Source organism: Ipomoea triloba, chromosome 2 (genome assembly GCF_003576645.1).
Source record: "Ipomoea triloba cultivar NCNSP0323 chromosome 2, ASM357664v1".
Lineage (NCBI taxonomy): Eukaryota > Viridiplantae > Streptophyta > Magnoliopsida > Solanales > Convolvulaceae > Ipomoea > Ipomoea triloba.
Window position 1 is genome coordinate 10,948,772 of NC_044917.1, and position 26,294 is coordinate 10,975,065.

The 26,294-nt window shown below is 34.9% G+C and overlaps 3 protein-coding genes across 4 annotated transcripts; 2 read left to right on the plus strand and 1 right to left on the minus strand.

Annotated features, from left to right (window-relative positions):
- The first annotated feature begins 10,629 nt into the window (after positions 1–10,629).
- On the plus strand, positions 10,630–11,847 carry LOC116007523 (nuclear transcription factor Y subunit B-3-like). Its single transcript, XM_031248233.1, has 2 exons — positions 10,630–10,850; positions 10,924–11,847. The coding sequence occupies exon 2, from the start codon at positions 10,951–10,953 to the stop codon at positions 11,512–11,514; it is 564 nt and encodes a 187-aa protein (XP_031104093.1). The 5' UTR covers positions 10,630–10,850; positions 10,924–10,950; the 3' UTR covers positions 11,515–11,847.
- A 2,864-nt stretch (positions 11,848–14,711) lies between these two features.
- On the minus strand, positions 14,712–20,272 carry LOC116009916 (protein DEK-like). 2 transcript variants are annotated; one of them, XM_031249110.1, is made up of 12 exons: positions 19,866–20,272; positions 18,867–19,501; positions 18,702–18,735; positions 17,850–17,929; positions 17,466–17,525; positions 17,187–17,297; positions 16,857–16,937; positions 16,685–16,762; positions 16,086–16,587; positions 15,822–15,934; positions 15,479–15,509; positions 14,712–15,228 (listed from the first exon to the last, which is right to left on the minus strand). In XM_031249110.1, exons 2-12 carry the CDS (start codon positions 19,497–19,499, stop codon positions 15,071–15,073), a joined length of 1,881 nt encoding a protein of 626 aa, XP_031104970.1. In that variant the 5' UTR covers positions 19,500–19,501; positions 19,866–20,272; the 3' UTR covers positions 14,712–15,070. The 2 variants fall into 2 exon arrangements, with proteins under 2 accessions (XP_031104970.1, XP_031104969.1); XM_031249109.1 differs by having other exon boundaries at positions 18,867–19,561.
- A 3,764-nt stretch (positions 20,273–24,036) lies between these two features.
- On the plus strand, positions 24,037–26,087 carry LOC116006279. The gene is made up of 3 exons (XM_031246594.1): positions 24,037–24,300; positions 25,378–25,472; positions 25,597–26,087. Exons 1-3 carry the CDS (start codon positions 24,249–24,251, stop codon positions 25,873–25,875), a joined length of 426 nt encoding a protein of 141 aa, XP_031102454.1. The 5' UTR covers positions 24,037–24,248; the 3' UTR covers positions 25,876–26,087.
- The last annotated feature ends 207 nt before the right edge of the window (positions 26,088–26,294 follow it).

Consider the following 26,294-nt stretch of genomic DNA (forward strand, 5'->3'; position numbering starts at 1 on the left):
AATTGGCAACTGTCCAAGTTTCCAACACCTTACAGTTCAAACCAAGTCAATTGAACAAAAAAGACAAAAATAAATGAATAAGTTAAGGCTTAATAGGAGTAGGCTAGTTACAGCAATTGTGGGAAGTGATAAACCAACTTCACTGCTCCTAGCTCCACCGCCACTCACCAGTTCTGCAAACAAAAAATGAGACAATCAGATTTTAAAAATTATCTAATGAAAACGAAGTTAACTAGTAGTTTAGTAGTTAGTAGTTACCTGTTTCTAATCTCTCCACTTCATCCAGATTTTCTTCTACTAAGATGGGTTGATTTGGCAACCTCATCCAATCTTGGGCACACACAAGTGCTTCCACTATTCTAGGAGTTAATGAACTCCTAAATGCATCTAGCACTCTCCCACTAGTGCTAAAAGCAGATTCAGAGGCTACAGTTGAAATGGGAACAACAAGAACATCCCTAGCCAATTGGGAGAGGATAGGAAACCTACTAGTATTGATCTTCCACCAATTTAAAATGTCAAAATCAGGATTTTCATCCTCCACAATTTCCTCACTTAGATAGATTTCCAGCTCAGTTTTTTTGCCTCCCAACTCACCACTCTCTACTCTTTGCTTTTTTAACTGAGATTTCAGTTTAGACTGTGGTCTACCAATGGTGACAGATTGAGAGTGGGACTGGGATGTACCAGTGACAGCAGTAGCAGAATCAACACTGACAGATGAACCATGCACATAGTCATCAAACAAATTCTTTAGACCAGTTAAAATTTTTGAAACAAGATTCTCCCTTACCATCACCATACAGTTGTGTGAACTGGTATGGCATGTATGCAATTTTATCCCTTGGATCCAATATATTTGCATAAAAAATGATGGCATTCATTTTATCAGGATCACCCCAATATTTCTCAAACTTCGTTTTCATATTTAAACCCATCAGATTAACAGAGGCAGATTCAGCTTCCACCATTTCAAACAGCATGCAAGACAAGTCAGAAATTTCAGAGAAGAAATTATTGGCAGTCACATACAGATAACCAGAAATCCTTAGGGTCATCTCATAAAAACATTTAAGCAACTTCACCATATGCTCAACAGAATACCAATCCATAAAATCTGGGACAGATTCACTTAAATCAGTGGAGAATGAACTATCATTTTCTTCATAGGCCTCAAATACCTTTTGATATGTGACTGCATTCTTAAGCATCAAGTAGGTTGAGTTCCATCTAGTTGGTACATCAAGAGTCAAACTAGACTTGACTTCCACCCATATTAAATCAGCAAGGTCCCTGAATTTTTTTAGCCTAGCAGGAGAATTTCTCACATATCTAACTGCATCCCTCACCTTCTTTACAGAACTGTCTACATCCTTTAACCCATCCTGGACAATCAAATTTAAGACATGTGTAATGCATCTCATGTGCACATAATTGCATTTCACAGAAGAAACCCCCCAAGACAGCAACTTCTTTTTGAAGAAACCCATAGCAGTGTCATTACTAGAGGCATTGTCAACAGTCACAGTGAATATATTTTTTAGCCCCCACTCTAGAAGACAGGTTTCTAAGGCTTTGGCAATGTATTCCCCCCTATGTGAGGTGACAGGGACAAATGATATGATCTTTTTGTGTAGCTTCCATTGGTTACCTATAAAATGTGCAGTGATGCACATATAGTTTATCCTTTAGACAGAAGTCCAAGTATTAGTTGTGATACTAACTCTTTGGCAGGAAGTCCTAAATAGTTTCTTCAGATTTACCCTCTAATCAGAAAAAATCTGATAAATATCCCTACTTATAGTCCATCTAGATGGGATCTTAAATCTAGGACATGCAACAAGAATAAATTTTCTAAACCCCTGCCCCTCTACAAATCTGAAAGGAAACTCATCAATGAGTATCATTTCTGCTAGGGCCCTCCTAATTGCATCTTGATTGAACACCCAAGTAGTTAAGACCCCCACATTAACCCCCGTCTCTGGACTAGGACTAACCACAGGCTGAAATGTTAGCAGAGATTGTCTAACATCTTTGGAGTGAGGATTCTTTAGGCAGTTAAGCATATGATGCCTTAAGGAAGATGTGCCATGCTTTTTTGACTGACCACCATATAATTTTGCACAATAAATACACCTTGCATGCATAACCACTCCACTACTGTCTTTGACCTTCTCAAAATGATCCCATACCGGGGATCTGGTTTCAACCTCCTTTCTTTTTTTTGAAGGAACAGATTGATGAGGAGGCACATTTTGCTGCTGAGATTGATTTCTCTCCACAGCTTCTGCTTCCACCCAGTAAGTTCCTCACTAGATAGTATAGGAGGAGGTTGCCCAGACAAACTAATACTCTCCATCTTTACAGATGAGATGTGTATTAGAAATCAGTATGGAAAAAAAGANTTCTCCCTTACCATCACCATACAGTTGTGTGAACTGGTATGGCATGTATGCAATTTTATCCCTTGGATCCAATATATTTGCATAAAAAATGATGGCATTCATTTTATCAGGATCACCCCAATATTTCTCAAACTTCGTTTTCATATTTAAACCCATCAGATTAACAGAGGCAGATTCAGCTTCCACCATTTCAAACAGCATGCAAGACAAGTCAGAAATTTCAGAGAAGAAATTATTGGCAGTCACATACAGATAACCAGAAATCCTTAGGGTCATCTCATAAAAACATTTAAGCAACTTCACCATATGCTCAACAGAATACCAATCCATAAAATCTGGGACAGATTCACTTAAATCAGTGGAGAATGAACTATCATTTTCTTCATAGGCCTCAAATACCTTTTGATATGTGACTGCATTCTTAAGCATCAAGTAGGTTGAGTTCCATCTAGTTGGTACATCAAGAGTCAAACTAGACTTGACTTCCACCCATATTAAATCAGCAAGGTCCCTGAATTTTTTTAGCCTAGCAGGAGAATTTCTCACATATCTAACTGCATCCCTCACCTTCTTTACAGAACTGTCTACATCCTTTAACCCATCCTGGACAATCAAATTTAAGACATGTGTAATGCATCTCATGTGCACATAATTGCATTTCACAGAAGAAACCCCCCAAGACAGCAACTTCTTTTTGAAGAAACCCATAGCAGTGTCATTACTAGAGGCATTGTCAACAGTCACAGTGAATATATTTTTTAGCCCCCACTCTAGAAGACAGGTTTCTAAGGCTTTGGCAATGTATTCCCCCCTATGTGAGGTGACAGGGACAAATGATATGATCTTTTTGTGTAGCTTCCATTGGTTACCTATAAAATGTGCAGTGATGCACATATAGTTTATCCTTTAGACAGAAGTCCAAGTATTAGTTGTGATACTAACTCTTTGGCAGGAAGTCCTAAATAGTTTCTTCAGATTTACCCTCTAATCAGAAAAAATCTGATAAATATCCCTACTTATAGTCCATCTAGATGGGATCTTAAATCTAGGACATGCAACAAGAATAAATTTTCTAAACCCCTGCCCCTCTACAAATCTGAAAGGAAACTCATCAATGAGTATCATTTCTGCTAGGGCCCTCCTAATTGCATCTTGATTGAACACCCAAGTAGTTAAGACCCCCACATTAACCCCCGTCTCTGGACTAGGACTAACCACAGGCTGAAATGTTAGCAGAGATTGTCTAACATCTTTGGAGTGAGGATTCTTTAGGCAGTTAAGCATATGATGCCTTAAGGAAGATGTGCCATGCTTTTTTGACTGACCACCATATAATTTTGCACAATAAATACACCTTGCATGCATAACCACTCCACTACTGTCTTTGACCTTCTCAAAATGATCCCATACCGGGGATCTGGTTTCAACCTCCTTTCTTTTTTTTGAAGGAACAGATTGATGAGGAGGCACATTTTGCTGCTGAGATTGATTTCTCTCCACAGCTTCTGCTTCCACCCAGTAAGTTCCTCACTAGATAGTATAGGAGGAGGTTGCCCAGACAAACTAATACTCTCCATCTTTACAGATGAGATGTGTATTAGAAATCAGTATCTCTCCATCTTTACAGATGAGATGTGTATTAGAAATCAGTATGGAAAAAAAGATCAAGTCAGTATATGTATTAGAAATCAGTATGGAAAAAAAGATCAAGTCAGTATAGTGTGGTTATACACTTATAGAAAAAAAGATCAAGTCAGTATAGTGTGGTTATACACTTATAGTTATACAGATCAAGTCAGTATAGTGTGGTTATACACTTATAGTTATACAGCTAGACTCATAATAGTGTGGTTATACACTTATAGTTATACAGCTAGACTCATATAGTCAAAAACAGATACTGAGGTACACAAACACAGATACTGAGGTACACATTTAACTGATTTAAGGGTCCATAAATTCCATAAACTTATTTTTTATTTCAGAACTTACAAAGTTAGAAAGTTCATCATTTAGGGGCTAATAGGGCTTCCACACTTAAATTGAATTAGGGCAAACCCTAATTTCAATGTAATCAGTATATCATAACAGAATAGTGGCTCATCAAAGCATAGCAATAATTAAGGGCTTCCACAGTTCCACACTTAAATTGAATTAGGGCAAACTCTAATTTCAATGTAATCAGTATATCATAACAGAATAGCAGATCAAATTCATCAAAGCATAGCAATAATTAAGGGCTTCCACAGTTCCACACTTAAATTGAATTAGGGCAAACCCTAATTTCAATGTAATCAGTATATCATAACAGAATAACATATCAAAGGCATAGCAACAGAACTACAGAATCACATATTCACATATCAAACACAAATCCACAACACCAGTAATACAAATATACAATAACAATAAAAATCTATGAACTAGGGTTCCGGCATACCTCAAACGGCTCAAAGAGTCAAAGACTCAGTCTCTAATGAGTCTACTCTCTATTTTTTTAGATAAAAGCCTCACCGGAGTTTTAGGGCTTCCACCGGCTTCAAGTCGACAGTTGCAACGGCGTTAAGGGCTTCCACAGTTCCACACTTAAATTGAATTAGGGCAAACCCTAATTTCAATGTAATCAGTATATCATAACAGAATAACAGATCAAAGCATAGCAATAATTAAGGGCTTCCACAGTTCCACCGGAAAGTTGAGAGAACAAAAGACTCGAGTAGAAGACTAAAGACTCGAGAGAGACTGAGATTGAGAAGTGAGATCACTAAGAAGTGAGAATTGAGAGAACTCAGAGTCTCAGAGAAGAGAACAAAGAGCCAGAGAGGAGAGGTCGCGAGTCGCGACTGCACAGAAAGAGCACAAATGACCTAGGGTTGGCACCCTCTGAACAAAGGAGTATATATATATTACACATCATACGACGTCGTATATATATATATCTATATAATATGTGTATATATGTAATCGGGTATTCGGGCGGTTCGGGGAGGATATTTCTCAACCCTACCCGATAACCTACACCCGCACTCAAGCCAATTAACGGGTCGGTTGATGGAATCGGGTAGTGACACTCGTTTCGTACTCAATTTCGGATTACGGGTCGGCCGGGTTTTTCGGGTGGGTCGGGTATTGCACACCCATAGTCCATGGTGTAAGGGGAGTTGGGTAATAGTCAAAGTTTAGTTAGATTTGAAATTCAAGCTTGATTGAATTTTAATTTTTTTGATTTCAAGCTATGTGAGCGACCTTTATTGAATTTTAATTTATTATTCGAATTACTCGTGTTTTTTTTTTGGAGAACAAATTACTCGTGTTTAAGTTCAGCTAGACAGTAATTGAATCGAATTTAAACATCATCATATTGGATCTAAGTAGTCACGCCCTTAAGTGTGAGGATTACAACCTAAAAACAGTATGGCATTTTTAGAATGAGGTAACAAAAAATTATTTTGATAAAAAAGATTCCGAAGTATTTTTAATAAAAAGTTAACGAGATGTCGTATATATGTACAATTTTTATTTTTTAAAATAAAAATGATGAATAAAAAAAATTGTGGGTGTTGGGGGAATAGCGTAAAAATGTTTGGAATTTTCTTAGTAGTTATGATTGGTAGTGATGATTTTACAGTAGGTAAGATGTGGACTTCGCATTGCACATGGAACATGGTTACACTGTGTGTATGACTTCAAAATAAGCCCATTCCTGCCTCTATCACCTTTAGTTGATTAATGCACATGCAAATTTGTAATTATTGTAAACATTTAACAATATCAAATTAAAGTGGGGTTGAAATTATGAAAAAGCTAATTTGTCACAACTTATATGATTATTATATCTCATTATCTCATAAGCTAGTCTTTTGTCTTTATAAAGAGATTATTTTATAAAAAAAAAATTCAAATATGAAATTAATTTCACATTAATTACTATTGACATATATATGATAGAGAAATATGTATTCATTCTTAATGTGATAAATGTAATTAATTAATGAGTTTATCAATTAGAGATGAGTGGAAATTTGTACCACCTATGAGATAACTATAAATCTTTTTTTTTTTCTTATATCTCAAGATAGTCTATAAATTGTAAGTATTGAAGTGCTTAATATATATTTATTTTGAAGTTAATAATAATGTGACTAATAAGTTTGTTTGTTTAAGTCGGCGAAGTTTTTTTCACAATTCACTATTTTTGACATTTTTTCATTTAAAGGTAAAAAATCATAAGTTATCGTCAACATTTAACAAAAGAAACATGCCAGGAGAAGCAATGAAGGCACATATACATGTTGTTAATGCAATACAAAGAAAACTTTTTCTACTATACGTTTGTGGGGCAACAAATGTGAACCCAATTCCACTAGAATCGAAAGAGAGTACAAGTGGTGTATAGGTATAAAGACTTTTCAAGTTCCTACAATATAATTGATACATTGTGCACACAAGAAGTAAATATATCAATTTGAATGAAATCCACATCAAGAAAGAAAAGAAGTAAGAAACAAATCCAGTTGATGAAAAACAAAGAAAGTGATATGAGATTTTTTTGTTGGTTAATTTTTAACTCCCCTACTTTTATTGCTTCTATTTGTACCGCTAGCTTTAATCTATTGAGCTTATAATTTGTAAATATAAATTTATGAAAATTACCTACATTATTCTTTTGAGAAAAAAGAAGAAGAAGAAAATTACATACAGTATTAATAAAAAATATAAATTCTTTTTTTTTCTCTATATTATTCAAATATGATAATTAAAAGTTATCAATTTAAAAAATTATAAAATAAGATTTGAACTAAATATTTTTATTTACAATTATTTTAATATTGAGCATGAATTTTAACGTGCTTACAAATGTTAGTATAAAATATAAATGTGCAATTCAATATTAATTTAAATTTTTAATTGAGATATAAAATACATCATTCAATTTGGTATCAGAGTCAGATCATGGACTCGAATCTCCCATCACTTGATTTAAAAAAGAAACACATAAATGTGTAGTGACTAACGGATACAAATTTTGATTTAATTTCAAGCAATGTTTGTTTCAGTAGTAGCTTCATCAGTGTCCCTTACATTCACCGTACCAATGAAGCTCTTAGTCTCTTACCGGGGGTGTTTGGTTATTGGCTTATAAGCTAAATTTTAGCTTATTTGATCAAGTTTAACTTTTTGACCAACCAATAAGGTATTTTGAAGTGTTTGGTAAATGGCTTATTGGCCTTGACTTATTGGGCCAATAAGCTGAAAATTGAAAAGCTAATAAATGTAGCGTTTTGTATCAGCTGGTTGGAACAATGGGTAATTGACTATTTTATCCTTTAAAATCAATGGGATTTACTTTTAAATGGGTGGTGTGATTGTTATTTTATAATAATAATAATAATACCCTTAAATGTCATTTTACATTCAATCAGCTACTAGTAAACAACTAATTTACCAAACAATTTTTTATAACCAGCTAATACAACCAGCTGGTCAAACCAATTAAAGCAATCAGCCATCAACTACTAGCTAAACCAACCAGCTATCAGCCGTTTGCCAAACACCCCCCATATCCACAATGGAGAGTGCGTTTAGTGACACAAAACTTGTTCATGTTCTCCAAAAGTCGTAATTTTTTTTTTGTCAGATCGTGAGGTGCCCTAAACAAGTCATAACTGTAAGAGACACCTTTAAACTTGTACCATACTCAGATTAATCTTCGGTTGCACCGGATTGACCTAATTAAGGACAAAGTGCTGGCCAAATTAATTTTTCCATACGAAAGGGGTTCAAACTCGATCTCTCTTAAAAAATGAGAGTGCACGGTCATTCACACTAATCAAGCTGGTTTGATACCGCTGATGAAGAAGATCGACGGTCTAAACTGCAGCAACTATTACTTTGCTTTATTCAACTCATTTTAAAAATATATTTCATATCACATTCTTTAATTAGCCCACATCAACAATATAATCAACTTGCATGCTTCATCTAGGGATCGGATCTTCTCAATCTCACCACTCACCGTGTTGAGCACAATCTACCAAAACTAGCACTGTTACAAAACATGCAAACCATTATATATCAACGGACTAAATTTCGTTGGTAAAAATAATGTTAAGTTAGTAAAGTAGTTTTTTATTCAACTTTTTACAAAATTATTATTTAATTAGAGAATACTTTGACTTGGTGACTAGACAATCCAGATTTGTTCACAACACCAGAGAGTTCAGGTAAGAACAAACTTCTAGAATGAACACTGATTTAATTCATATACTTGAGTAAATCAACGGTTGAAGATTATTAAAAATAAAAGGAAAAAAGTGCGGTGTTAATTTTATAAATATTATAAACTTAAAAATTTGCAATAATTATAAAATTGACCTCGTATTTTTTATAATAATATTCTCAAGTCTCAGCCATTGATAAACCTTGATCGACAGTTGAGATCAACTTCTTTTTTTTTTTTTCTTTTTTTTTTAGCAACCCCCAACCGTTGGTCTACCCAAATGAATGGGTCATATTATTAGTCATTAGTTTTTATAGATGGAAGGGTTTACGTGCGTGTATAGCTTCTCGTGCAGTTACGCACCTTAAGCATTAAAATGACCCACCAGCCGCACCTTAAGTATATAAACCGCGCACCTTAAGCTAAGAACACAAACTACACACCTAAAGTTTTTAAATTGTGCACCTTAAGTACATAAACTACGTACGTTAAGTATACAAACCACGCACCTTAAATTAAGAACACAAGCCACATACTTAAACTTTTTAAATAGTGCACCTTCACCTTAAGTTTCAACACTGACGTACCTTAAGAAGGGAAACCATGCACTTAAAACTTTAGGATGACGCACCTTAAGCACACAAATCACGCACCTAAACAACCACACCGGAGACAACCCTTTGTGTAAGTAGCTCTATTTGTGTAACATATTCATTTTCATTTTATATGTACTGCAGTTTCCTTTCAACACAACTACAGTTTCATTTCGATACAACTACAGTTTCATTCGACATTATACACTCAAATATTTGAAACTGTTATTCAGTTTCATTTTATATACACTATAGTATCATTACAACACAACTACAGTATCATTATGATATAACTATAATTTCATTCGACATTAAACACTCAAATATGCGAAATTGTTATTCAGTTTCATTTTATATACACTGCAGTTTCCTTTCAACACAACTACAGTTTCATTTCAATATAACTACAGTTTCATTCAACATTATATACTCAAATATGTGAAACTGTTATTCAGCTTCATTTTATATACAATGCTGTTTCTTTTCAACACAACTACAATATCATTTCGATATAACTACAATTTCATTGGGCAATATACACTCAAATATGTGAAACTATTATTCAGTTTTATTTTATATGCACTACACAATTTCCTTTCAACACAACTATAGTTTCATTTCGATATAACTATACTTTCACTTGATAATATAAAAACAAACGTGGGGCAGTATCATTTGAGATAAACTATAGTTTCATTTACGAAGCTCCGTTAAAATGTGATGACCGTCGTTTCTTTAATTAAAGAAACTATGCCGTTTTTGGACCATGGTCCACGATATAACGACTGCCTCAATATGGGGCAGTCTAGAATTTATATTCATTATATGACTTATAGCTCAAAATATGCATAAATAGACCCTCAATAGATAGAGAAGAGGCAAACGATTCTGAGCAATACAATATCCACATTCTCATATACTTTTTATTTTAACGGTTGTGTTGGCCAACCGTTGATTGCCCAAAAGTCATAAATAAATAAAACATGTTTCAAGTATTAAATTTAAAAAATATGTATTAACACCAGCTACAAGCGTACAACATAAAATATATATCTAGTTATATTGGGTTACTATAAAAACACTTGTTGATTGACACTTTAATTTTTTTTTATTAACAATTAAAAGAGTACAAAGCATTGCTTTAACAACAACAACAATAACAACAACAACAAGAGTAGTAGTAGTAGATGGTGGGTTCACACGACAACATCTAATTAACAAGAGAAAATATCCGATTACACCGCGACATGTATGGTCCAGATTTCTCTACAGCAACACTGATCGGACGGAGTAAACTCATTCCTGGAAAAATCATTATTAACAATCTCGAACGGTCAACATTCTCCCACGCGTCTTTCTTGATCACGTTATTATATAGCATTTGATCGTACGGTGCTAATTTAGTCCTCATAAAAATCTCCGCTCCATCTCCCTCTCTGCGCTCACTCAGTAGCCTTCCTTCCAAACCTCCCTCCGGCGAGCTTTACTCTTCGGAGAAGCTTTCCGGTGATATTCTTTGGCCAATTCTTAACCTTTATCATCGTTTTCTTCCATTGCAAGTAGATGATGATGTTCATTTTCAGTGAATCGTTTACTTTCAGAGTGGACTTCAAGTGAAAAACTCTAATTTCGGTAGTTTTGCTTGATTAATTCAAAATTTGAATTTCGTCTTTTCAAACGGTTTTTAACATTATTGAAGTTTTAGTCGCAAATTCTCTGGAAAACATAAGCAATGGCGGATTCTGACAATGAATCGGGAGGGCAGAGAGGCAACAGCGAAAGCTCGCCGCGAGAGCAGGACCGATTCCTCCCAATCGCTAACGTGAGCCGTATCATGAAGAAGGCGCTCCCGGCGAACGCGAAGATTTCGAAGGACGCCAAAGAGACGGTTCAGGAGTGCGTGTCGGAGTTCATCAGTTTCATCACCGGCGAGGCATCGGACAAGTGCCAGCGGGAGAAGAGGAAGACGGTCAACGGCGACGACTTGCTGTGGGCCATGACTACGCTAGGGTTCGAGGACTACGTGGAGCCTTTGAAGGTTTACCTGCAGAGGTTTCGGGACATGGAAGGGGAGAGAACCGCCATGGCTGGACGGCAAGAGAGCGGCGGCGGCGGCAATGGCGGTTATGGCGGAGAGTATGGCATGATGATGGGTCAGGGTCAGCATCATGGGCACATATACGGGTCTGGAGCATATAATCCGATGGGTGGTGGAGGATCCGGAAATCCAGGGTCGGGTTATATCGGCTCCGGGGCCCCGCCAGCCGCTGATAGGCCTAGCCGCCTAGGTAGCTAGCTCTACTTGGACTACCTCACTACCATACCACCATGCTTGGTGGAAATGCAGAAAAAAAAAAAAATACCCTCATTCAAATTTTTTGAATCAAATCTTAAATTATTTTTAAATTGATTGATCAAATCATGAATTGACCAATTGTATTACAAAATAGTAAAGATTTGATACAAAAGATACTATGCAAATTGTATTATCCTTTAAAAATCATAAAGTTTTTATGTCCATAATAAACCAAATAAATTTTGTAAGTTGTAATTATGAATAAAAAGGTACCACTTAAATGTAAAAAATTAAACAAAGAAAAAAAGAGGAGATAGATGGAGTATTAACGTATTATATTGCATAATGGAGGGTGAAATATTTAATTTGTTTGGTTTATTTTGAATTTTTTAATAGAATGGTGCAGTGTTATATTTAGTTGTGCCGGTCCGTTAACTCTTAATTTTGAAGTTGCAAACAATATTGTGAATGTAGAATAAACAAGAAAGTAAATACTCAGAACAGAGAGTAGAGACAAGGGAGAAAGGTAACTTTATTCAGTCAATCCACACACACAAAAAATAATGGAAGGAAGGTAATAAAAGGAATGACTGTTACAAAACATTGCCATGAATGGTCATAATGTTAATATTAATGTCCACATTAAAATCTTTATAACAGTCCCCGTTGGACATTATATAACCATAATCATGGCTCGTTAAAAAGTCGCCAGAAAAATTATGTGGAAAAGCCTAAACGAGAAAAAAATGCATGATATACGGGTAATTCATGTGTCGCTTCGACTGCCTCATTAAAAACTTACACTGAGAAAAACCCTGTGAGAAAAAACTCAAAAAGTACAACTGTAACCTTTAGGGTTTAAAATATTTGATCATCGGGACCAATAAATCAATCATATTTAGATATTGTTGCTCCCCCCGGAAGGCAACAATCTCCCTAACCTACGCATCCCAATTTTATTAACGTATTTTTTAAATGTAGACGTAGTCACGTAGATAGGGGTTTGGTGAACAAATATGCTAGATTTTCATTTGTCACTAGAACGAACCTTCCGAACATGTATTTCACCACTCTTCTGGAGTTCGTGTGGGTAGAAGAATTTATGTGCAATATCCTTCGTAAGGTTCCCTTTAACATATCCATTACAACACATGTTGCGTTGTCCTCATACATGATAGTGAGGGCGTCACTTATACTTGCTATCCCACACGAGTTATGAATATTATGTATTAATGGCCTCAACCATACATACTCTTTTGAGGCTTATATAGAGCGATGATCTCTGAATGATTAGATGAGGTAGATACTATTGTCTGTTTAATGGATTTTCATAAAATAGCACTATAGCAGTACATCCACAAAGAAATATATATCCTGGGATCTAGCATTATGTGGATCCAGCATTCGAATATCCACTAATGTTGTATCTTGGTTTAACATTAGTGAGATATTTGGATGTTGATTATATATCTAATCTAAATAATGTTAGATCCTAGTCTGGATATATATTTCAAAAAAATTTTATATATACGAAAATTGTATTGATATGCTGATAAAAGAATTTGTCTGATATACAAAAAAAAAAAAAAAATCTATGTTATGCAGATAATTCTAAAAAAAAAAAAATTGAATGCTCATAGAGGTTATCAAATGCATGTGTAGGGATTTTAATAACATGTATAATATTACATATAGGATGTGAACAGACAAATTAGATAATAAGCATAAAATCACAAAAAACGCATGCTGATTGAAAAGTATGCATATTGATTTAGAAAAATTATTGTTCGTCGATTGTAGTGGTAGCATGCTGATAACATGTTATACTTTGTTGTGCTTGTTGACATGTTAACTCCTAACCGGTGAACTTGTAGACAATATTGTGAATGTAGAATAAACAAGAAAGTAAATACTGACAACAAAGAGTAGAGACAGGGGAGAAAGGTAACTTGCCCGCATGAGCAGGTCAACTGGTCACACTAATGGTGAGGGGGGCAAAGGTCTAGAAGGGAGAAAGGCATATATGTAATAGTGTAATAATACAACAATGGAAGGAAGGTAATAAAAGGAAGGACCATTACAAAACATTGCCATGAATAATCATAATGTTGATATTAATGTCCATATTAAAATCTTTATAACACACAGTATATTTTAAATGTTTGTTTGACTTTAATTGAATTAGAGGACCACTGTAAGTGTGACAACGGATAGCTTTTTGACTTTAGAAATTTTCTTATTTTTTGTTCCATCAATCTCTAATTCATGTTAGTTTCAATTTAATTAGATATGTGGCTTGACCACAAGGTTTTTGACTCTTTGTACTTCAGTAAGTTGAGAGAGTATGTATGAGCAGATACTACATTGTAACAGAGTCAATAGTATTCAAAAATAGTAATAAGTGAATTCACATATTTAAATATTATTTAAAAGTTCTATTAAATAAAAATACATTCAAAAATATTTTAAAAAATTATTAAAAATAATTTTTTAAACCATGAAAGTACATTGTAAATTTGTAATTAGCCTATCATTACATGCCATATTGGCATTAGTAGTAGTGCAATTTTCAGTGTACAAATTGGCCCGCTTTCAACTTTCAATCAAAGACACCTTGGATATGTGGAAGGTGAATCACTACCAAATATTCAATTTTATCAAAGTTCCTGTCAAATGCGAGATCTCGAGATCAAACCCTAAAGTCAATAGTACTCAAAAGAAGAAAAAAAACAAATATTTAATTTGAATATATTAAGTATTTATTTTTAATATACTGAATGTTTATTTTTAGGTAGTATACAAAAATGAATATTCAGAAAATGAACTTTTACTACATTAAAAATAAACATCTATGTTGGTGTCTATAGAATCTACTCAACATGATTATACCAACATCCTTAATTAGGATAATTAAGGCTTGAATGTAATAGTAATATCATCAAACCACAAGTTACTTACAAATATTTTTCCTTATTAAAATCAATACTTGACCTTTCATCATCTTGAACCTTTTTCCTATATATGTTTCTAGTAAAATTCAAACTACACACTGTCATCTCTAATCATGACCTTTTAAATCAGGCGACGAACCAACTACTCTAATGCCAAGGCTAAGACAAATCACTACTTTATTACACCATTGGAGGCTTCAAAAGCACCAACCATTCCACATGCTGGCAAATGAATGAGGGCCATAATGCAGAAAATCTGGAATACACAATATTATCTCCAGTATCTTTGCCACAGGATATCAGAATATGTTGCAGCACAAAATACAGCAGCAAGAGTTGCCAAGGAAGAAAAGCAAAGAAAAACACAGCTATTGAAATCTTCCTCACTGCCAGTGAATCAAATTAAATCCTACAAATTTTTGTTACAGAGAAAGCAGCTTTAATCCTTGCAGCACAGCTTAAGCACTACTACCTCTCAACTCTCCTAGTCTTTTACAGGTGAATGGAATAGCAATTAGGAAATTATAGTTGGCTTAATTTAGGAATGGACAACATTGCACAGCTAAATGAGAAATGGTGGGTGTCGAGACACATATCCACTCTGTTCAAGTAGTATCTACACCTTGGCTTGAAGGCTGTCTATCATCTTTTACAGCGTCGCCTTCATCTCCCGAGTCTGCTTCTGCTAGTCTCGTAATCTCATCCTGGATCATAGACTTTATAGATGCTTTTCTTGCAGCAAGCTCCGTATTGAATTGCTTAGCTGCATAACAAGAATGTGCATGAGAAATTGTAAAAGGAGAAAATGTTTCATACTAAAATACAATTATTCAAAAGGACAAATATGTCAACTGCCCCCGGCTTTTTGCTTGCAGCATTTTCTTATAATCAATGCAATTTTGTTTTGTTTTTTTTTTAAATGGGGAACTTCCATGGCTACTCTTTGGAATGAGTAACTGAGCTTTATCCTTGTACACAAAATGATGCACATAAAAGGGGTTACAGGAACATACACAATTGCTTTACAATGTCGGTGAATGTGGCCTGCAATATGAAACAGGAAAGCGTCACTATCAATCCTTTCATGAAATAAAATATATGATCTGAAATTATGCGAACCACACATAATGTACATTTGTCTTGAATACATATTCATGAAAATTTTATATCAATAACCTATGTTTGTATAGATATAAGATATTTATGTGTTATTACACATCAGCACACGTTATTCTTAACAGATATGATTAGCAAAGTCCATATGCCCAGTTGATAACAGCTAAAGTAAGTTTAAGGAACAGCCCAAGTGAAATGGGGGATTATGAGCCAACAATATATTAACCATCAAAACCTCACCGTGTTGAAATCAACTTCTTTAAGGATTTCACATATTGCTTCTTTCAGCTCATCATCACTTGGTTTTAATTTTTCCTCTTTGGGTTGCTCTTTACCTTTCCCAGTTTTTTTCCCTGAAGGATAACCAAAATAGATAACAATTATGTGGTTATATATTATATACAGTATGCAAAAGGACAGAATTGCAAGAATTTATCATCCTAATCTGAAACTACAATGGTTGAAATCCTGCGAGTAAAATGCCAAAGTCATAAAAATTCTTACCTGTGCTTTCCTTGGAAGCAGATTTCTTTGGAGTTGAGGACTTAACTTTTTTTACTTCAGTATTTTTCTTCCTTGAGGACACTTTTGAACTTTCATCATTGCCATCACTAACCTTAGATTGACTTGATGTTTTGCTAGGAGTCTTTTTAGGAGTTGCAACATTCTTCTTAGATTTTCCTGCAGATTCCTTCTTTGACGATGTTTTCTTAGAAGTCTCTTTTTGTTTAGGCTTTTCCTCCTCAGATTCATCTTTAGGTTCCTTCTTTGATGTTGACTTCTTTGAGCTTCGTTTTTCTTTTTTCTTTTCTTCCTCGAACTCGTCTTCAGATTCATTGTTCTCGTCGCTTTCAGCGTGCTCTGAAATCTCATCTTCTGATTTGTCAGGACCACCGTTCGCTTTTGTTTCCTCGCGTTCTTCTTCTGATTCTTCCTCTGACCCATCTTCAGATTCATGTGTATTCTTCTTCTCACCCTTTTTAGATGCAGATGAAGCCCTTTGTCTCTGCAGAAAACACATCAAATAAACTCATGGTGTACTCAAGTCTAGCTAGCTTGTTCTACCAAAGTATTAGTTGATTGCAATTAAGGACAATAAGCACCTTAGCTGAGCCTTTCGCATTTCCAGATGCTGATGATCCACTTTTATTGCTAACCCTCTTACGTTTGCCCTTACTTGCCTGCTCAACACAAAGGACATGAAAGCGGGTATTAAGAAGTAATAAAACGAAACCAAAGTTCCTAACTAAATCAGCAGAACTTGAGTGGAAGAACCTGTTCTTTCTCAGCAAGCAACTCGGAAGTTGTTGCGTGTGGAGCCTCCAAAAAGTCCATCAACTTTACAATTACATCTTCCTGCAGATACAAATGATGCAAGGATATTTGGAGCAATTATCAAGTGGCAACAGAAGCTCTAATGTAAAGACTGAAGACTAAGATCATCGATTAGTTTCCAACGAGCAGTCCATTTTCAAGAAATTGTTTCAGATGAACACTTATCGGAAAGAGAACAAGCTTGCAACCAAAATAATATACTTAGTAAAGATGATTATAATCTACTAATTTGTTTCTAAAATTACCATAAAGAAGACAGAATCAACAAACCTTCCTTGATGTAGCCTTGGTAGCAGGTATATCAAGTACATCGCAAAATTCCAATAACTTCTCTTTTACACACTTGTCAAGTTTTTCTTTCACCTTCATCTTTTGCTTGTCCTGCAATAATAAAAATGAAATTTTATTTACCAGTTCACTTGCTCCATCAAAAAGAAGAAAGAAACAGAGAACAAGCAACTAAGCCATATTAAATACACAACTGCTCAGTAAAATGAAAATAAAATTCCATAAAGCAAATTAAACTTTGCTGAATGGATCTTTCATTACCTCATTTTCATGCCACACAAAGCCAGAAAACCTCAATATGTTACTCTTAATCTGAGCAGCCTGAAAAAAGAAAAGTACAAGTATGGATTATAAAACTGGACTCAACATTAAAGAGAATAGAGACATCCAAGCATCAAATACAGTCAAATAAAGCAGAGAAGTCTGAGGCACAAGTTTAAATTCTCGCATATTTTCCTAGTCACCATAGGTTAAAGTATTCCAGTCATTATTCATCTATATATCAAAACAAATACTGTGATGGAACAAGGCAGTGAGGCACCCATCTATGAACCAGGATCTAAGTACCTTCAACAGACATTACAATATGCTAAAGCAGAAAGCAGAGAAAATGTAGGATAACTGCGCTAATATTCAGTATATCACCTTTCCTCTCCTTCCAAAAAGTATTGTGTGAAGCAATTTGAAGGTGTCATCACTCTTCTTTCTGGATAACTTGAACGCCACTGAAACAGAAAATGTTGTTTCGTAATAGCAGTAAGTAGTTATGAACAGTATCAGTGAATAGCATATTTTCCAAAAAAGGCAAGGTGAGTACAAGATGTTTCCATATTTTCCAAAAAAAAAAAAAAAAAACCCTCAACCACTCACAAAAGGGAAGATAAAAACAAATGGAGAGGGGCAGGGGAAGAAATACAAGGCAATGGGCCGAGAACAATCTAAGAGTAGAGGTTAAATTCACTAAGCCTTCTTTCATAATTCAATCTCCATCTACCACCACTAGTTTGAGAGTATTCCCTTGTCAGGTTGAACTTTTATTTTTCTACAAATACAAGTGCCAAATACTCCTCTATCACTTACATGCAGTTCATGTCATTTGACATTATCCCACTTAAATTTGCTTATAATATTCAACCACTATAGAAAGTATAGAACTTCAATCTCCCTACAGAAAGCTCATCTATTGCCCTACACTTCAAAACCCGTAGTCAAGGGATTCATCCTACTCCCTAGTAACAAAGGGTCAGACCAATAATCCAATCCCAACTACTCCCTAGTAACAAAGGGCCCAAAGATAATATTTATTGATTGCACTCACCCTGATATCAACTGCAAGAGAGATCATGATATCACATTGGAGAGAACCAAATATGCTGGTCAAATTAAACTCAAGCAGCATAAGTGAAATGTTTTATATCCTACTGAGAGGATGAACATGCACAAAAATGCATACTTAGAAAAGAAACATAGAAGCAGTAGGATGGTATCATGATATACCATTTGGAATGTCCTTCAGTGCAGTTCCACGGCCCTGCACACCAGACCTTAAGTTTCAGTTCTCCAACAGGACATCAAATTTAACTGCACGGAGCTAAGATAATGAAAATAAAAAAGAAAAAAAGTAAAACAAGGAAAAAAAATCAAGACTAGAAATGAAAGCACCTTCTCTATCTGGAATTCCTTGACAGAATCTTTCTCGATAGATGCTACCAGCCTTTCCACAGATTTTCGTTCACGGACAGGACGATCGATTGTAGGTGCTGCAGGAGTTTTGGGTTCCTTCTCCTTCTTCCCTTCCCCTTCTTTCTTTTTTTCTTTGTCCTTCGCTCCAGAACCACTTTTTGATTTAGCACCCTTTTTCCCCTTTTTCTCCACTTTAGGCTGTTCAGGCTCCTTTTCTTCTACCTCCTTCGAACCATCTGTCTCTTCTTCAACATTATCTTCATTTTCCTTGCTTGCTTCTTCCCCCACTTGGTCTTCCTCCATTTGCTCATCCTTGGCCTCCAACTTTTCTTCCTCCATTTTGTTTCCCTCATCTCCCTTTTCTTCCTCTTCTGCTTCTTCTTTTTCTATTTTATCTTCTTTAGGTTCATTGCTTTCCTTCACTTCTTTTGTGTCCACATCCATTTTCTCAGCCTCTGCCTTATCACCTTCCTTGCTATCCTCTTCCATGTCCTTTACACCATTGTTTTCCTCCTCTTTTTTCTCCTCAGCAGCCTCAGTGTTTCCCTCAAGGGGTGCATTCCCATTTGCAGCAGCATCTGGCAACTCAGACACAGTATCTTCCTCTCCCATAACTTATGACAGTTGAAGCAATGCACCAAAGAAAAATCCTTTCCTCAGTAACAAAAATTTAGCTGCACATAAAATTAAGCAACAAACAGAAAATAAACAACTAAATTACTAGTGTTTCTAACGATAGGAGAAAAAACAGAAAGATATACGCATCAAGTCCGAAAAATCAAACGAAACAAGAATAAAGATAACCTAAGGAGACAGCAGAAAGAACACATGAATTACAATAAAACTTGTAAAATTACGAAACCCTAAGCCGCAAAGATCCCATCTTTATCAAATTCCCGCACAAAAAAGGAAGAAAATTTACCCGGAGAAACGAAAAAGGCATGAAATTTACGCAAAACGCAAGTAAAATTTAAGAACCTGCAGCGATTTTAAGAGCTAAATTCGGAGATTACAGAGCTCTGCAAGGCATACACTGAACCACTAGTCTTGTTTCCTTTCCTCAAAAGAGTTTCCTTTCCTCAAAAGAGTTTCCTTTTTAACGTTTTGAAGTTTTGACACTCCAAACTTCAGTGTCGGGGGTGCCGTCGGTGGGTTCTTGAGGGAGTGTAATTTATAGTGCGGACTTGAAATCCGGATTTCAGAAGGAGTTGAATGCCATGTCGGACGGGACTGGAGGAGACACACGGCGGAACTCTAAAAGAGGAACTCATCAAACGGGTGCGAGAATTTTGCGGTGGGCATCTAAAAAAGGAAGGGTGGAGATTTCATATTCGATTTCAGCTGGGATGAGTAACCGGCAACTGGAGAAAATCCACAACGCTCCCATCCTCTGGTCTTGTTAGCGTTGACTGCTCACAGGGGTGGGCATTGATTGGGTTGGGTTCAACCCGACCTTAACTTTGAGCACTCGAAGTTTGGGTCAAAGACTTAAATGAGAAACAAATTTAATTTGTTGATAAAAATAAAAAGCTTTTTAAAATTAGACTAGAATGAGAAAAGAGCATTTGAGACGTATATTTGTAATTTTTTTCTCGAATATTGATCACAGTGAGACTTGCGTCTGATGTATTATATATGAGACGCAAGTCCCACACTGCATCTCATGTATATTTAAAAAATAGTAATAAAAAGTTGTGGTCGCCTTCTTCGGCAGATGAGGCTAGTTGCATTCTTTAGCGAAGGAGAAGGTGATGGTTGCCTTATCCAACGAAGGAGAAGGCGACCAGGCTCCTTCGCAGGAGAAGGCGACAAGCACCAAACTGAGCGTCTTCTCCAGCAACCAACCTTTTTTTTAAAATATACATGAGACGCAAGTGAGACTTGACTCTTATGTATAATATATCAGGCGCAAGTCTTACTTGCGTTTGTGGTCAACATTTGAGAAAAAAAATTACAAGCGCATGTGAGACATGCATTTCTTACATGAAATGCATGTCACAACGTTCTTTTTCCATTCTAGTTAAGCTTTCAAAAGCTTCACATTTTTGTCAACAAATTAAGTTTGTTTCCCATTTCAATCTTTGGCCTCTCGAAGTTTCCTATTGTGAATTTTGATACTCAAAGGCCGAACCGAAATAATAGCAATTTACTTTGGGTTTGGGTTGATGGAAGAATTTGAGCAAATAAATAGAGATGCAAAATCAGAATTGCGAAAGAAAATAATTATTACAACCTAAAAAAGTTTAATAAAATTGCAACAATTTAACATGAAACATCACTAAAAAAAAAAAAAAAAAAAAAAAAAAAAAAAAAAAAAAAAAAAAAAAAAAAAAAAAAAAAAAAAANGGCATAAAGTTGTTGTCGTCATTCCATCCTCAAATTCCATGTTTGCTATAATAAATTAATAATAAAGAGAAAAGAAAAGTGAGATCAATATAATTTCATTTATCAACATAACACTCAAATCTTTAATTGAGGAAAGGGAAAATATCAAATATAAGCATTACAATATACTTGGAAGTATCTTGTAATCTTGTTAACTTTCACATATCAAATCTAACCATTACAATATACTTGCTTGGAAATATCTTACCATCTTGGTAACTTTCTCAAAAAAAAAAAAAAAAAGATTGATATTGATTCACATATATACATTACAATCAAATCGATACACACCATATATAGAGCTAGATTTACAAAATCTCTCTTACACACACATTGCACGCAAGAAACATATATGAGAAAGATATTCAAACATTTAAAACAATAATATTCATCATTTATGAAAATGTCAAAAACTAAAACATCTTAAAATTTGATCTTAAAAAGAACAAGAATAATAATTAATGGAAACCAAAGTTGAAAATGCCAAAATTCATCACTCCATCACAAATATATGAAAATTCCAACTTGTTATTAAAGCTAAAGGTGTTGACAAAAATAAATAATTCAATCAAAGGTTATTGAAATGCTTCAAATTGTCAAATTTATTGCATACTAAAAATGAAAATGAATGAGATTAGAAAAGTTCAACAAAAAATGAACTTTGTAAAATTAATTAAATAGAATTAATCACTATCAAAATTTATGAAAAGAAATTATAGTGCCTTTGAAAATAAGTAGGAATTAGGATTATAGGATATGCGGGATTTTAGGAAGGTTTTGGTTAGTAAAATTAACATAACTAATACAAAAGGATCTAAGAAGGAAAAATAACAATAGTTGCACAACACTGTTTAAAGTTGACAATTTCATCCTCCTCCTTTTTTTCTTGTACTGAACAACAATGAAAAAATGTAATGAACATATCGCATAGCATTACGAATGTTTATACTGGTCAAGGAGACTTAACATATATTGTTAAATATTACGCATTTTATTTTGAATTCTTAGAATTGTATACATATTGGTCCTCTTTTCTCCATAATGGCTTGGCTTCTCAGCAGCACCAATTAAATTTGTGGTATTTGGATACAATTTATTGTAGTTGAAGTTGTAATCATCATTTCTTGCATATGAATGTATTGTAATATATATTGTTTTTTTCTTTGGCTTCTATGTAATTTCATATAAATAAATTTCATATTTGTCCTTACATTTACATTAAATTTTAATAGATACATGTGGTGAAATACTAGAATGACCACCATGTGAATAATTCAATGACTAAATGGTGTCATTTTAATAATTAAATGATCAAGTTTACCATTTATGGTACAATTGAATGACTAAATGCCACAGACCTAGAGTCCAGTGCAACGACCAACGTCTATACGGTGTTCCGGACCCCTCTTACCCCCGGACCAACCTTACCCCTCATATGTGCCAAACTAATTTCGCCTTGACATGGGCTCATAAAGGGAAATGACAATAGCTCTTAACTAGTTGTCTCCTTCATAGTCAAGTCCAAGATTAGCGACAAGCTCTCCAAACTTAACTGGATCGACATGTCTAACTCAGCGATACTTTAGCATCTAAGGCAAAACAACGGTTGACACTATTGTTGCTCTCTATCCTTTTACAATAAGCTAGCTCGTTAACCCGTTAATTTATTAAATCTAACACGGTCACACAAACACAATGTGGCACTAAGGGGTTATTTGGTGGGTGTAATTTGGGGGAGTTGTAATTCATTGAATTGAAATTCAATAAATTTGACAATTACAGTGTTTGATTGAAGGGAATTACAATTCCCTCCCAATGGTGAATTACAATTCATGGGGTAGGAGAGGAAGGGCAATTATATGGGTGTAAAGATTATTTTGCCCCTCCTTCCAATCATTTATCTCTTCTTTTTTTTTAAATTATTAGGCAAAAACTTGTGTGAGACCGTCTCACCATGAGACTGTTCGGGTCGGGTCCGATCAAGATGCAAATGTTACACTTATATGCACAAATGTCATACTTATATGCTCAAATGTCATACTTATATGCTCAAATGTAATACTAATCAGGAATAAATTTTTTGTTACTTATAAGGGTAAATATAATACTTTTAAGAGAAAATACAATACTTTTACACTTCGATTTAAAAGTATTACATTTTCTCACAAAAGTATTATATTTGCCCTTATAAGTAAGGAGCACTTGTCAACATTACTTATTATGAAAAATGTATTACTTTTTCTCTAATAAGTAACAAAAATTGTATTATTGATTAGTGTTATATTTGAGTATATAAGTATGACATTTGCACATATAAGTATGACATTTACATGGTGTCTTGACTCGACCCGACTTGTCTCACGAATAAGGATCCGTGAGACGGCCTCACACAAGTATGATCCTTATTATTATTATTATTATTGAATGAATTATTATTATTATTATTAGTACATAAAAACATTTTAGTCATTCTGTCGTTTCTTACCTTTCAATTCCTTGTACGCCTATTCCTGTATACCAACTACTGTAATTTCAATTTTTACGTTATTCATTGAATTATAATTCCGCTAAATTATAATTCTTTTCTCCTTAATTCCTTCCTCCCAACCAAACACCCGGTAATAAAGAGGCTATTTTCCCATTTCTTTACTATGTATAAATACATAGAGGTGTATCAAGGATCACCTGAAATATGGCGTAAAAAGTACGGAAGGGTAATTATGTCATTTGGACCATGTGACTTCGCGTCACGGCGATTGTGGCTAGGCGGTGTAAAGATCCAGACGGAGATAGCTTTTTAGGGTTCCGCAGATTTGTCCACTACTCTGGTTTCCTTTTGTGTCAGTTCTAAGATTCGATTTGGATGAAATTGGTATCAAAGTTACTGGACATTTTTTCCCACTCAAATTGCCCCAAGAATCGGCTTAATCGTTGTTCCTAAGCGAGCAACACAAAGTCGATGATCGTCTGCATTCCATGGACCAGCCTTTGGTGCAATCCACTCCTTCCATCGAAGAAGATGAGTGGGGTATTTTCATTACATACATTCTACTCGATTTCATTACTTATGAATGGAAATACAGTGACAGATTTTTAATCTACATATTTTTACATACTATGAATTTATACGGTTGCTACTGGTTTTGGATTCAGTTAAATAGTTGTATGATTTTCGCGCCTATATCAGTTCGTTTGTGGGGTTGGATAGTCGCAAACAAACATGTATGATTGTATATTTGGGAGATTTAGAGTTTCTTCTGTAGTTCCCAATCCCATTTATATGTTTTGATTTGATTTGATGATCTGTTATATTTGATGGTTAAGTTTTTTACATTGTAAAAAATCAACTTCATTTAATCTTTAGTGCATGGTGATTCTAGTATAGATGCATATCCTTCTTGTTGATCATGTTTTAACATTATCAGGTTAAGTACAGAGCACTTAAGTTGTACTTTGTAGAGGCTTGTGATGTTTGAGCCAAATAAATAAAATAGTTGGGTTTTGAAGGCCCTAGACTTACGGCACATCATGTTGCTTTTGCCTCTGTTAGACCTTATCAGTCAAATTGCCTTTTGATTTTTGATATTTCTCAATCATATGTGCAGCATAATTAAATTGTCAATATCAGCCTTTATGAGATGGAAATGACCAATGGATTATGAAATTTGCCTCTTTATTTGTATTTTTGGATACAATTTTGGCTCACTTGATTGGGCAAATATCCATTGCCAATCTGCTGAAGTTTTTCATCAAAAACAGATAAATGTGCTTGATACTCTTACTGGGTGTGATCGAGTTTTTATTATTCATATTAAGTTATTATTGACAATCTATTTATATGTACTAACCCAGTTGGGATGCAGTGCCCGCCCATTTCAATGATGAATATTTTTTTTACAGTTTTGATGAACATTTGTTTCAAATGCTATCAATATTATCTTGTGAACATTTATTTCAAATTATATAAAGATTGAAGTGATCAACAATGTTAATCACTGACAACTGTGATGAATAGTTAGTATTTGGTGCTTATAAATCAAGGTGTGTTGGACTGTGGTGTTTATTATATAATTTGCCATACTAACCTTTGGTGTTTACCATTAAGACACTGAGGGATTTGTAATTCCAAGCTTGGGGATTGGAGATTCTGGAGAAAGTCGAAGTGATCCTGTTACAGATTCTAAACAGTCATCAGTTACTGTGAGTTTATAAACTTCCCATTGCAAGGATGAAATTCTATTGATCTTTCCTCTTTTATAATTGCATCTTGTACTAGTGCTAATGGATTGCATGTATCTTATGCCTGCCTAATGCATTTTGGCAGCAATCAAAAGAAGAGAATATATACCTTGGACCTCACGGTGCTCCTCCTTCACGATCAAAACAACAGGAGCAAAACTCAACCAAACGCAAGCAGAGTTTTAAGCAGAAACTGAAGGAAGCTGATAGGAAACACAGTGGAGTTGGGCGGGAGAATAAGGTGGAAAATCTAAGAGAGCTTGTGGGTGGTGGAAAAATGCCTGGTGCATCAAAAAGCTCCTGCAAGGATTGGCTAGATCCTCATTGCCATGAGTCTGAGTTTGAAAGGAGAGATCATCAGTAATTGGTGAGATATCTATTGTCCTTGAGATATTGAATTGGTTAACAGTGATCCAATAAGCTTATTAGGCCCCTCTATATCCGACTTTGTTTTGCATACAGGGCGCTGGGGGCATGTCACCCACCAGCATGTTTGTGTATTTGTTAAATGATTCCCCCGTTGAACTTGTTTGGGGGGTTAATTATACAGTGGATATGTTTTGTTTAAATCTTTCTTATTCTCGTGCATGCATTTCCCTTCTAGCTTAGGCCTGAAAGGGAAAATGGTAGTTTTAGTGATTAAGTATTTAAGTCATAGCGAAATAGGTGGCTCAAATCCTAAGTTATTGGTGTAGTTATATTTTTTCCAAAGTTGCATTTTGGTCCTTGGGTTGGGATCATGTTTCTCTATTAAAGTAGGCAATGATATGATTGCAATGATAG